We start from the raw sequence: 14651 nt of genomic DNA on the forward strand, positions 1-14651 counted from the left end.
GAAAAACTCGCACATGTGGTTTTGGAGGCAAACACAAAGAGTGTGAGTGTGAAGAGTTGGCGGAGCAGGTTTGGACTTGCTTTTGCATGGGAAACTCAGGAGTTGGGTAAATAGTTGCCGGTGTGTTTTGCACCGCTCAGCCAGCGCAGTGTGTGGGAAGAGATCACTCAAGGTGGTTTGGAGAGAGCGTGAGAGTGAGCAGACAGGGTTTGCAAAAGGGACACACACACACACACACACACACATACACAACATGCCTTTCACAGCACCTTGTGTGTGTGTGTGTGTGTGTGTGTGTGTGTGTATGCGTATGCAAAATCATATGTAGTTTAAACTGAATTCTGAATGGATTCAGTATTAAATCTGAATGTTTATGAATAGATAGCATACACACTACCTCTCAAAAGTTTGGAATTAGTATGTTTTGTAACGTTTTGTCTTATATGTTTATCAAGGCTTCATTTTGTTTTTATTAGAAATACTGCAAAAATCCTAATATTGAAAAATATTATTACAATGAAAACAATTTTTTTAGTTTGAAATGTAATTTATTCATGTGTTGTTAAAGCTGAGATTTCAGCATCATTGTGATCCTCCAGAAATAGTAATAATATGCTGATTTTATTATGAATTATTACTGGTGGTTATAATAATCATAATAATAATGAATTATTATTGGTGCTTTTTTTCACCCGTTAAAAGAACAGCATTTATTTAAAATAGAAATATTTTGTAGCATATCATGACTTTTGTCACTTTTGATCAATTTAATGTTTCCTTGCTGAATATTTAGTTTTTTGAGCATCATATCATCGTATTAAAATGATTTCTGAAGATCATGTGACACTGAAGACTGCAGTAATGATGCTGAAAATACAGCTTTGATCACAAAAAATAATTTACATTTTACAATATATACAAATAAAAAATTATATTTCACAATATTACGGTTTTTACTGTAATTGAGGCCAGATAAAGGCAGCCTTGGTGAGCATAAGAGATTTCTTTAAAAAAAATATTTAAAACATTCCAAATATTTTGGTCATTAGTGTGTATTTATTAACATGTATTTATCTTCACGTTGTGCCAAACCCATATTTTATATTTAAAAGGAGAAAAATTGTGTTCATGCTGCTCTGTGTTTTAAGGATTCTTCTGTAAACTTGAATTTGTCTCTTTTCGTCACAGAAACCTTTATGGAATATAGCATATGAGTTATGTAGACTTATATTTTTGGTCCTTGGTGGAACCGGACAGTCATATACTGTTATGAAATAGTTTACTTCCAGATAACACCTTTAGAAGCGATGAAAGCATGAGTGAGTAAATGTGAGAAAGTGTCCCTCTTCCTTTAAAGCGAGCAGTCTTATGATTTCAGTTTCAGTTTGTGTGAGAAGCATTCCAGTCTGATGAGTTGTCAGTGACATGTTAAGGTGTTGCGTTCAGTGTGAGTCTCAGTCTGGCTGGTGTTGCTGAGTTCAGTGACGAGGCTTTTAGCGCCTGTGTGTTGTCTGTAAGGGTGGGAATCGGTTCCTCGCTATTATGAGACAGAAGCCACACTGAGGTGTGAAATCAAGAGAGGCGGCGAAAACGTCTAACCTAACACCTAGCCTGCGTCACTGGACCCCTGTGTGTCTGCGTGCATTCATTTGTGCTTGTGTGTGTGTGTGTGTGTGCACGCACGCATGAGAGAACTGTTAAACTATTTGAAATATATAGTTTTAGTCTAGTTAGGAACCTAGCATTACTGCCATGTATACTGAAGACTGGACAAATAATGATGAAAATGCACGGGAATAAATGACATTTTAACAGACTTTTAACAGATTCACCCCAAACATTTGAACCCTATTACATGTATGAATATGTTTTGCTATTTTGATGTGCTGGTAATGGATAGATCAGATCATATAGTCAAGGAAAATCAAGTGTGGCATATATGTGAACTTAAAATATTTAGCATATTTACCACAATAGGAGTAGTTATTCTGAAGTTTTGATGATGACTCTAAATTATTACAAAAAATAGTAATTAAGTAGGCTATAAACAGTATTTAGCAGTTATGTGTATATACTGCCTGTATTATATCTCAATAAATAATAAAAGATTTTAACATCTAAACCTTGTTGTAACATCTCGCTGCTGAATTTATTTACTTGGTCTCCTCATGTTTTATTACATACTAATGTGTCTCTTCTGTCACCTTTGTCTAGGCTTGTAACTGTAACGAGTATTTGAAGCTGTCCCGAGAGGATATGACCCGCATGATGAAAGAGAGAGGTTGCTGCTGCTTTTCCATTTGTTTCCCATGTCAATACAGCACATTTTTAAATCTACTGTACTGATTTTCCACCATTTTTACTTTTTCATTTTAATTAGCATTTACTTTTAACAGTATTTTGCATTAATCCTTGGTTTCGTCAGCAGCAGCATTTAACATAAAGCTGCCTTCTGCCTTGCTTCTATTTGCCTTTTCTTTCTCTTAAAAGGTTTTCTTCAAGACATTGTGTCTAAGCGGGATGACTGCGAAACACAAGCGGAGTACAATAGCGGGAGGCCCCCAGAGGGCCCCGAGTTCACCCCTCACTGCCGCTGGGCCCCACGTACCGCCCTGGACCCCCAGACCTTCAGATTCCCCAGCGGGGCCGAAGTTCAGCTGGAGACAGTGCCCCCAGGCCTCCTGCCCCGGATTCCAGTGTACTTCATCTGCACCGGCTGTGGAAAGGTGTTCTGGGAGGGGACCCACTTTGACCGGGTCCTGTCACAGTTTCAAGAGGTCCTGCACGTCAGTGAAGACGCAGCGACAAAAGCTTGAGATCGACAGGGAAACTCCAGATGTAATGAACTCTTGCTGTTGCCTTGCTTTTTTTTCATGCATCTGATTTTTTTTATTTTTTTTTATGGAGGTATTTTTATTTGCTACACTGTGTCATAGTGACCTTTGGGAAGGTTAAATCGTGTTTTGCACTGTAAACAAAATTAACTGTTAAACTGATCTGTGTACATTTTTTTTCCACAATGTAATTATATACTTGATGCTATAAAATGTTTACAAACCTCCTGAAATCAGAAAAAAAACTTTTTAATAACACTTTATGAAATGATTAGTCATAAATTGTTATTAAAACAGGATTTATATTGGACTAACACCATAGAATGACAAGTCTTTTATTTTCATTTTTGCACAATATCTTGTTCAGACATTTGTTACTCTTTTTTTGTTTTTAACTAAAATGTTATTAATGCCCTAAAATCTCCTAAAATTCTTTGTAAATCGTAAGTCGCAACACTTTATGAAAAGATTGGACACACATTGTTATTAAAAACAGGATTTACATTGGTTTAATCCCAGAAAATTCATTTTATTTGACTTTTTCCGCAAAAATCTTTTTTTACTTGGATTTAAGTTTGTTTTACACAATAATATACTTTATACATTAACCCCCCAAAATGACAAGAAATACATTTGATTTTCATTTTTGCACATAATTTTGTATTTTTTTACTGAATAAAAAAAAACTATTAAGATTTAAATTTGTTTTACACGTTATAATAATATACTTAATGCCATAAATTGTTTACAAATCTCCTAAAATAGTTTATAAATCATAAGTGTTTTAATAACACTTTATGAAGATTAATCACAAAGTGTTATTAAACGCAGGATTTACGTTAGTTTAACCCCACAAAATGACAAGACTTTGATTTTAATTAAACGTTCGCACAAGATTTATACACATTTTCTTTACATTTAAGATCTAAATTTGTTTTACACAATATAATATACATTAACCCCCCAAAAATGACAAGATATTTCACTCTTTTTAGCCACTTTAACTTACTTTAATTTTATTAAAAAAACTTTTTAAGATCTAAATTTGTTTTACACAAAAATATACATCATGCCATAAATGGTTTACAAATCTGTTAACAACACTTTATGAACAGATTCCCACAATATTTTTGTGCAACATATTTAGCCATTTTTTCTTTATTTGTTTTTCTAAAACAACCTATCATAATATTTCCCATATTATCTCTCTAAAAACCAAAAAAATAAAAGTTTTATTTTCTTGACTTCCTTTTTGTCAGAACGAACCTTTTTTATGTTTAGTCTTTAAGTCATATCTCCATTTGTAAATCTGTCAAAACTACAAAAAAACATGCTTGGGTTCCCCAAAGACAGTGCTGCTGAATTCACGCCAGACGCTATTTTCGTTCCAAGTTTTTGAGGATGCTTTGCAAGTTCATAACAGGATGGGCTGCATACATACAGTCAGTCCTCCTTCCAAGTTCAATCAAGCCTTGCTCAAACAGAGCCGTGTCCTCTTTTAAATGTGTGCTCCCTGAATCTAAATATCAAAGTGTTGACTGTAACCGTAGCTCTGCGTGTTTGCATTTGCCGGAGATAATCTTGTCTGCTTGCAGTAGGAGCTCTACCTAGCCCTGTTCTGCGCTTCTGTTATTCGATACTGGCTCTTTCTTTGCTGGGAAGAAAAGCTCGCCTCTTTCCCACGCTCCTTGATCACGTGGTACTGGGGCTGAATTGGACTCTGAAGGCCCTCCCTCTATTGAGACGTCATGCTTGTCCCGCAGGATCCCTGGCCAGTGACTCAGGGGCCTCTCTCCCCCCTCCTCTGCTCTGTCTGGCTCAGGCGCGGGGCAGGCTGGCTGATCTTTGAACAGCTACCCCTTCGTGCCTCGCTCCAGGCCAAATGCCTCCGTGCAGATACCAAACACCAAATATTTTCACTGAATTTGCATTCGGAGGTTTAGATGCCACAGAGTTTTTATGACACGTATTAATCTTTAATGACGTTGGGAGGAGTTTTTTAGCTGGTTCGCTCTCTCCAGCTTGGGTTTCTGATGAATGTGACCCGGGCCCAGGTGGAAAATAGGACACTTGCTGTTAAGTACTATACATCTGAAATGGCTCGCAGGATATTCTCAGCGTCGGCTCGATTGGCACCTCGCTGGCGTCTCGTTATGGCTTGTTGCTTTGATGTTGACCGTGAACTGTGATGCTTTAAATTACCCTTCAGGCTTGGTTTATATGTGTTGGGTATGTGTTCAAAAAAAGATAAAGGAAATAAAATAGTTTTAAAAATATTTATTGAAGCTCTAAAGCAGGGTTTCTGCTAGTCTTGAAAAGATCTTTAAATCGGCCTAGATTAAGGCTAGAACAGAACAGAAAGTCTTAAATTCATAGTCATGGCATTAAATGATGCAATTTTTTTTCCAATACAAATATCTAAACATCCTTAAATCGAGAAGCTCGTACTTCAGATGCAGAATGATGATTGTGTGATGTCTTGTTTTCTGAGAATTTGAGCAAAATGAAATGAGTTTAAAACGAGAACAAACATCTGTTATTGGGAAATGAAAATTCCATTGAATTAAGTTGATTTTTCAGAGCCTGTTGGCAGATATTTGTTCTTGTTTTGATCATAAACTCACATCTTTTTGATACATTTCTCGCAAACTTTTCATTTTGGTTCTCAAGTGCGTGCATCTTGATTTTAGGATGTTTAGGTATTTTCACTTGAAACTTGAACACTTTTTTTTTTTTGCAGTGTGACCAGAAGATGCAAAGTTATTCAAACTTTGAAAAATTTACATTTATTTTACATTTAGTGTTCCATTTAATTTCTTTCATTTTTCCTTACTTGGTCTTGAAAATGTCTTTAAAAATGTAAAAATCTGAATTATTGCATTAGATACAAAGTGTCATCTGTTCTCGTATGTTGCTACAGCTTTTCTCAGAAACTTTTCAGACTCCGTTTTGCAGTGACGTTTATGATCTGCTGTTGTGGTGATTTTGATGAAGTCAGTTCTCATCAAGTTCACACAGGTTCACACATCAGACTAACCACAGGAGTAGTTTATCAAATTAATATGAACATGGTCCACTAATGTTCGACAACCAAAGTGGCACAGGACTTTTTGTATTCACTTTGAACACTATCTACTGATTTATCAGCTAAAATAAAAAAAAGATAACACAATAAAAATGTCTACCTTTTTGGCTTTTAAAGATGACACAAGCCTTTTTTTCTGCGGAACACAAAAGATATTCTGAAGAATGTTGGTAACCAAAATATTTTGGTTCCCTTTGACTTCCATTGTATTTTTTGTCCAGACAATGTAAGTCAATGGAAACCAAAACTAACATTCTTCAAAATATCTTTTGTGTTCAGCAGAAGAAAAAATGAAGCCATACGCGTATGAAAAAAAAATTCATTATTTGGGTGAACTATCCCTTTAAGTGTACACTTTGTGGGGCCATGCAGACAAATCTAAGTACCAGGAATTGTGCAAATTCCCGTGTTCAGAGATAACCAGCCACTGGAAGAGGCCCTCCGTTTTCCCAACAAATATTTTCCAGAAGGCCAGCGCACGGACACATCTTTCTGATTAGCCAACAGATGTGCTGAGATGTGGCAGGTCTTATAAAACACTTCTGTTTCACACATGTTCAAATACCTCACAAGTGCACACCGCTTCATTCTTTTAAATGATGGGAACGTCTTGCACAGAAAAGAAAACTGCTTTATGCTTTAGTCAGCTGAAATATAATTTGTGAGCGAACTGAGATCAGATCGGTCTCAAAACAGAATTCCTGAAACTCAATATTCACACATTCCCAGCAGGAGATAATAAAGAAGGATACATGTTAGAAGAGAACAGACATGTTAGGATAAGGTACTACAAATAATTAATAATGTACACGAGTTATTACTTCCACATGTTAGCACAGTGTGCAAAAAGTCTGGTTTCACATGGTTTATTTTTGAGTTTTTAGTTTCATGTACAAAAATAATGTTAACATGAGAACTTGACAGCCGACATGCAACCAAGGATTAGTGAACTACTCAAAAGCGGAGGTGAAATTTTACCCCTTAGTTTTTAATTTTTGGAAAAAAGTCTGAGCAATATCCCATAAATGGAGAAGAGACCCTTTTCACATGTAGCCTATTGTATAAAACTGAGTGTTGCATTTAAAGCATGAACAAAATCGATGTTTTTACCTGCATTATGATGCATAGGTCTACTTACATATTAATTTTACTTTCTTAATTTTACATACATTTATTGTGGAAAGGGCAATGGAATGAGTGAACATCTTTGTTTGAAGTTAACTTAACGTTGTAATTTAGTTTGACACAATTTTACATTTATAGTTCTTGCAGACCCTTGGGCTATATATACTGACACAATTTTATTACATTTAATTTGACGGCGAGTGATTATCTGAAGTGTCAATAAAGTCATTCCGAGTAGCTACTTTTGCCAGAGGTTAACCAAACCAGAGCAGAGATATTTCATTGAGTCTTTAATATGTAGAATAGTACAATAATACAGGTAGTTGTGAATGTATACTTTCACTCAGAAACCTGTTTAGATTTGATGCATCTTAAAACTGCAGTGTTGAGGAACTGTGGAAATAAGACGATGACAATAATAAACGAAAACTTTATTATTGATAATGATAATAAAACGAAAACTTGGTTGCTGTTGTCGTTGAATTGGCTAAATAAATGGCTCTAGTCTCGGGAATTTGTCGATTTTAATGCTAAATTATATTTTAAATAGTGTATTCTGATTCCAGAATCAGTTTTAAAAGCTTTTCAATGCGTCTCCAAACATCCGGGCCATATGCAAAAGTCACTTCACTGCCCAAAAAAGTACGTGCAGGTTATAACGTACTACGAAGCGGTTATAGTATAAAGTGAAAAAACAGTTAGGAAGATCAAATGTTTGACGCGTCTGTACAGTATACCGTGTGTGTGTGTGTGTGATTGTATGTGTGTGTGGCTTTCCACGCCAAACTGCGGCGTGTGAGGAAAGGCGAGTACGCAGCACAGAAATTGCATTCGTCCGGTTCCCACGGTGCAGCTGCTATGTGTGTCACTCCGCTGCCTGCCTCGCGCATGCGCAGAGCCAGCTTCGACTTCAGCGCGCACGCTTGACGCCTAGCGCGACGCACAGCTCTGTTGACGCGCGCAGACAGGAAGTCGCACAGGCTTTGTTATTGCCTTAAAACAGCTGGAATGGATGCTTCACCAGTCCGAAAGTCTATAATCTTTCAGAGAAAGGTGTTTCGTGTAACATTTAAGCAACGTCAATAAAGAAGTCATTGCCATTTGGTGTAGACAGCTAGGACATCGAACTGGAACATTCATTGGACAATCTGTAAATAAATGAATTAAAAATAAATAATAATAGTAAATATTATTTATTTAATGTTTTTTTGTTTTACAGATATCTTCTTTTACACTGGGAACTAGACTTAAAGACAATTCCCAAACTGTCTGCTGATTGCGTTATGATGGCAGAATAGCTAGTATATCTGTGACCCTGGAACACAAGTACAGTCATAAGTAGCACCTGTAAATTTGTAGCAACAGCCAATAATAGACCTACATTGTATGGGTCAAAATTATCGATTTTTTTATGACAAAAATCATTACGATACTAAGTAAAGATCATGTTACATGAAGCTATTTATTAAATTTCCAACCGTAAATATATCCAAACTTAATTTTAGATTAATTTTAGAATATGCATTGCTAGAACTTCGATTGAACAACTTTAAGAGCGATCTTCTCAATATTTTTATTTGTGTATTTATATATTTTTGCACACTTATATTCCAGATTCCTTATTTATTCTTAAACATCTGTTTGTAAATATTGACCAATGGTTTTATGGTCCAGTAACAACATTTTGATCAGGTTCTGAATATAAACCCAACCCAAGCTTTATCTTATGTCCATCTTTCATGTTTTTGTTTATAACATTATTTTTCCTCTAATCTGTACCATTTGGTTCGCATAGGAGCACATTAACACAAAAACGCAGTCGTTTTATTACTGTGGGATGTTTGGGCACCCCCCGGACACGCCCCCAAGCCGACCGGCAGCCAATCAGCGTCGCCCAGCCCCTCCCATTCCACAATACTTGGTTCTACAGACGTATTGTTATGCAAACTAGTTCGGCTAAAATATCCCCCTGGCAACACAGCTCTGGGCAGAGAATCACCGGGACCGCGCGACGGACAAACAACAGCGGGCAATTGTCAGTTTCTGAGTTACTTCTAACCGTCCAAACGTCAAGAGTAAGTACATATTTATGTTTACGTTAAGAAGCCGCTACTCGACAGCGTGAAATAGTGGTTTTAACAGTTTCTCTGTTTATTTCAGTCACCCTTGCCAAATAAACCACCACGGGACGCGAGAGACACATTTCCTGAGGTAAATTAACGTTACCTCAGTCGTCTCTAAAAGCTAACGACCCTCGATGCGCTTAACAGGAGTCACCGCCGTTCACACGTCTCCCTTCCCACACTAAATAACTCCATATTCTGCCATAACCTGGTGCTGCTACTGAGAGACTCTCACACACACGGAGACTTAAAACTTTTGTGGATGATTGAACTTTCTCGCTAGGTCTTTGGATATATAGCCACCGACTGCATTTACACACCAAGTGTGTTGTTTACTTGTCCTTTTTTGGGATATACGCTTGTCTTATTTCTAGTCTCACTCGCCTAAGCTGGTTTTAGTCCAGTCCAGCCGCGAATATCCCAGTACTAGAGACCGTGAAGGCGGCGGAGAGCATCATGAGCCAGGCGGAGATCTCGACGTGCTCGGCGCCGCAGAGAGTCTTCCAGGAGGCGGTGAAGAAAGGCAACACGAAAGAGCTCCATTCACTGCTGCAGAACATGACCAACTGCGAGTTTAACGTTAATTCTTTTGGCCCCGAGGGGCAGACAGCGCTGCATCAGTCGGTCATCGACGGGAATCTGGAGCTCGTTAAGCTGCTGGTAAAGTTCGGAGCCGATATACGGCTGGCGAACCGGGAGGGCTGGAGCGCGTTGCACATCGCCGCTTTCGGAGGACACCAAGACATCGTGTTATACCTCATCACCAAGGCCAAGTACTCCTCCGGCGCGCGGTGATCCGGTAGAAGCACACGGAAAGACCGGGCTCGTTTCGTCCTAGCGTTGTGATCTGCCAAGCTCGAGTTCCCTTGTACCTTAAAACCAAATGAGGGCTGTAGCCTTCTTCTTTCCCGTGTCAGATCTGGCGATGAGAGGAACTGAAACGCATGCTGTTTGGGATGTGCGTTGGTACTATAGCTTTTTATCGAATGTTGAAGTCATCAGATCTGGACTGTGTGGCTTTACCAGGGCTTGACCTGTCCACCTGGAGAAACCGAGATAGCACTTGATGCTGTGGCTGAATGCTGGAATTGTTGCAAGAGGTGTGTGCAGGCCATCCTCTGTTTTTGGCTAAACACTGTCTTTTAATACGAACCGTAAGTCGTTTCATCAATCAAATGGTGTGGCATTGGTGACCAGTGCTGAATTATGTCCTCGAAATAACAAGTGACTTATTCATAAGTACTGTACACATAGCTTTACTGTGTTTTTCTCTGTACAAGTAGTCTATTGGGCTCTGCCTTCACCTAGCAGACGGCTTCCACACAGCTTTCAGGCCAGTGCGATCCATGTCTATGGTTAACATGTCACTAAAAACCCGCTGCTTTTGCTTTTTTTGTATCAAAACGTCAGGAAAGTCACCTTTGGGACACACTTTATAATCTTCTTTCAGTATTTTGAATTAACACCCTGGTCATCACTGTGAATACAGGCTGGGTTTGTCTTTTTATTTATGAAGGTACAATGCGTTTAAATTATGTTGTGGTTATTTGTAAGACTATAGCCTAAGTTTAAAAGTATGTAGGGTGACCTAAAGCTGCTTCGGACTCGTTACAGGCTAAACTGTCCCGTGTGGAGATTCCGCGCCACGGCCCCCCACGTGTACACCTTTTCCCCGGGAAAAATGCATCACCTTCTACTTTTATCCTGGTTCTCTGCATCCGCTACCTCGACTTGAAAGTATTCGATTATCACATGCTCTTCTTAACTGTGCTCAGTTACCCACTAGTGCTCGTTTTTTGGTCAACAGAATCCGTAGGTCGTTTTACTTTGTTTTCTTACTGTTATCCTCGTTTTTTTGTTTAACAGTCTTCACTCGGGACAATTTATCTCCTTGAACCAAAATTAAGATCCATTGGTTATTCTAAACATTTTTTTTCTTTCGCCAAGCGTGGTTGAGAAATTATATACGTAGGTTTTATTTCAGCCGAAATGTCATTTTTGGTTTCTGTTGTAGTTACAAAAAGTAAAATGCATTGCATGACTATTAAATGCAGGGAGTTTTGTTGCACATAAATGAGGAGCCTTTTATGCCCCCTAGTGCCTGGTCGGGTAACTGCAGGAGCTGAGGCTTACCAATAGTTACTACTGAGCAGGACTATATGAACATTGAGAAGAAGACTATGACTTCTGTTGCAGGAAACATCGACAGATTAGTTCAGAAAAGACTGCCTGCCGCCTTTAAGAGTCATGGCACCTGATGTTGTTTCAATGCTGCTTTTATGTAATTTTTTTCTTCTTGATACAATGGCCAACAGTGAGTGAATGAGGACAAGTATCAGTTGGATATCTAAATTTTTTGTCTTTGTTTTTGCGAGAAGCCCCATGCAGTTGTGTGAGCGTGTGTGATTGTACTCATGTCTTGCCACAGTCCAGTGGCGTTGCTGATGTTTCCAGCCCCCGTCGCTCTACCTGGTTAACCGACCGAGAACTCCTCGTACACCTGGAGATGCAATCGATGTGATTCTCATGATCATCTATTCGACTGGTATAGGCAGAACAAATATGCATCGCTTGTCTTAAACTTGATATTTTTACTCTTGTTGAAAATATTGCACTGATGACTGTTGTTAATTCGTTGACTTCAGGTCAACATTTTATTTTTTCTAAATAGAAAAAAGAAACACAACAAAATACTATTGTATAAAAATAGAATAAAAAGCTCCAGGTTATATTGTCTCTGTTTGTGCGTTACATTGTATAACATTACGTTTGCAAAGATGTTTGTATCTCTGTGATCGGGTGTATGTGTATACATATATAGTATATATATGGATATATAGACTCTGATATCTCAGAGCACTTTCTTATTTGAAGTGCTCTCCTCCTGATGTTAATAAAGGGGAATAATACTTGTGATGGTAAGATCATTGTAACAAAAATAAATTGCACGATGTATAGTTGTTTTACCCCACCATTTGTCATAACATTTATGACATGGGGGTTAAATGACTGGATAGGTGTATATGAATGAGTAAAAGTGCTGTTGTATTTTCTTTTCTTTTTTTTTGTTGTGTTTGTGGACCAAGTTTATTTTTCATCTTGTGTCTCCAGTGAGTGATGCGAATGTTCTTTTGTTTTGACTTCTGCTTTTCTTTTTTGTGTGTGAGCGCATGTTTTGTTTTGTTTGTAATTTTTTGAACATTTGTAACACTGTGATTCATGTGTGGTGAGAATATGAGTGCTGTAATATTTTTATGTATGTGTGTGTGTTCAAGCCAGTAAAGAAATAATTAAACCTTGCTCAATGTGTGGCTGTGAATGTTTCTTTCTATCTCAGAGGAAGAATTTGGGCCTCCTCTCTGGGCCAACCTGACCCCAGTTTCCATTCTCTCCTTTTTGTCATTCATTTGGCCTAGTCCTTTCATATGCTGGATAAAGGAGTGCAGGGGGTTGTGGGTAATTTTGTTTTAAAGACGGATCCCCTCCCTGTGTGTTTGTGTGGGTTTTATGTTACAACTCTGTGCATGAAGCAGCTCTCTTCCCTTCTGTTCTGTGGGAGATTCGAAGCATTTCTTCATACATTTGTATGAATGATTCCATCCCACCTCAGTTTCTATTGGATGCCATTGCCAACTCTGAAACATTGGCAGATATACATGAGAAATCAAGTCACGTTTGTTTCATTACATGCTTTCATGAAACAAGAGTTGTACCTCTGTAAAAATTCAGTACTGCTTTCCGGTTCCTTCTCTGAATTATTGGTGGAAGGTCCAGAGTGTTCGTTTTTAAAATTCACAAATGAGCCAAAAACTTTGTCCAGATGCCACGTTTATTGCAACCGTAATCCGAACCAAGCAAGTTCTTGCTGTTCTCTGCAGGTAGACAAGAGTTTACTGCATGCTTTTGAAGACAACCCTCACTAGAAGACTGTGACCTCAATGGCATCCTTCTCTGTTTCCACCCCCCTCCATCCCCCGGGCAGGATGTTATTGTTGAGCTGGATTTCCATTGTCCGGCGGCTGAGTTGGCCACCTTCCCAGAGTGCAATAGAGAGGCCCCCAAATAGATTCTTCATGTGCCTCAGTCCCGACACACATCATTGCAGGAATTTGGAAATTATTTTAACAGAGTCCCGTCGCTCTGCGCGCTAGCCTTCCCCCACCGCCTGCTAGAGGTAGGGAGGGACGTGTAAACCCAACAATGTGAAAAAGAATTTTGTGAATGTACTTGAGAGTGAGAAGGAAACACGCTCCTCTTCTAGCTCTGAGAATGTGAAGTGGAGGCTTGGAGGTTTGTCCTCTTTTGTTTGTAGTTCTGTGCGCTGGAATGTTTGTTCTCCCATACCTTCAGTGTTCCAGAGATCAAAAACGACCTCTTTGCACGGACAGATTCTTGTCAGCAGTTTTGCAGATGTGCGTAAGTAGTTCCAAAAAGGCACAACATTGCTCGCCCTGGTGCAAGTAAACACATGCAGAGAAAAATGCATTTGCGGCCATAAAAATTGTTGCATATTCTCAGAAGGAGAGGAACATAGCCAGAAAGGAATGCAGATGAATTATTGTTGCAATGGCTTAGTCATGACCACAACTTTTACCAAGAAAAGTTCCTTTCAAACACAGCATAATCCAATTAATGCTGGCAAGTGAGCTGTAGTGTTAAAGATGTGAGTTTAGTGTTTATTTTTGTTGAGCATTGGACAAATTAGCAATATAACAATGAATAATTATGACAAAATAATTAAAATTAATCCACATGAATCGTACATTTTTTTTTAAAAACGAACACTTGATTAATAGCTGTTAACTTATATAAATATATATATATATATATATATATATGTGTGTGTGTGTGTGTATAAATATACATTTAAATATATTACAATTAGTATATTAATTCTAAATTATATATAAATATTAATTATTATATAAAAGTCAATCATTTAAATGAATTTACATGACACTTACAATGAGATAAACTAACTTTTTAAAAATAATAAGCACTTGATTAATAGCTATTAATATTATGTACATTTAAATATTACAATTAAAATATTTTGTTACATATAAACAATATAAATATTAATTATACTATAATAAAGAACAATATATATAGAGAGAGAGAGAGTGCAGACCCGTTTTCTCTTATTTGCAATGAAATGTCAATCTTTTTTTTCTCTTAGATAAATACTTGTAGATGGAAGTACTCTGTCAAACATTTTATTAGTGCAATGACTGTCCAAATTACAATGTAATTTTATATATACACACACACACACACACACACACACAGTCAGTATTAGTTAGTTGGAGATATACGCAGAACACTCTCGAACACTGTCAGCACAAATGCACACTGACTGCTCACTTTTGTTCAGTATGAGAACCCCAGATTATAATGCATGTTGTTAAACATGTAAAACAGAGTTCTCTCATAGTGAAAAGTGAAAGGAAAGATATAGAGAGAATGAGACAGGTGGCTAGGCCT

The 14651-nt window shown here is 37.8% G+C and overlaps 2 protein-coding genes across 2 annotated transcripts in view; both read left to right on the forward strand.

Annotated features, from left to right (window-relative positions):
• The window catches only part of LOC132127338 (exonuclease mut-7 homolog), a 55258-nt gene extending 52262 nt beyond the window's left edge, over positions 1-2996 (forward strand). The window contains exons 19-20 of the mRNA XM_059539152.1: positions 2215-2281; positions 2491-2996. Of these exons, the coding sequence (XP_059395135.1) occupies positions 2215-2281; positions 2491-2816 (393 nt within the window). The 3' untranslated portion in view covers positions 2817-2996. The remainder of the gene's footprint in view (positions 1-2214; positions 2282-2490) is intronic.
• Positions 2997-8965: 5969 nt separating this feature from the next.
• On the forward strand, positions 8966-12466 carry LOC132126930 (notch-regulated ankyrin repeat-containing protein A). Its single transcript, XM_059538538.1, has 2 exons — positions 8966-9119; positions 9205-12466. Exon 2 carries the CDS (start codon positions 9624-9626, stop codon positions 9960-9962), a length of 339 nt encoding a protein of 112 aa, XP_059394521.1. The 5' UTR covers positions 8966-9119; positions 9205-9623; the 3' UTR covers positions 9963-12466.
• The last annotated feature ends 2185 nt before the right edge of the window (positions 12467-14651 follow it).

The sequence above is a fragment of the Carassius carassius genome, chromosome 45, assembly GCF_963082965.1.
Source record: "Carassius carassius chromosome 45, fCarCar2.1, whole genome shotgun sequence".
NCBI lineage: Eukaryota > Metazoa > Chordata > Actinopteri > Cypriniformes > Cyprinidae > Carassius > Carassius carassius.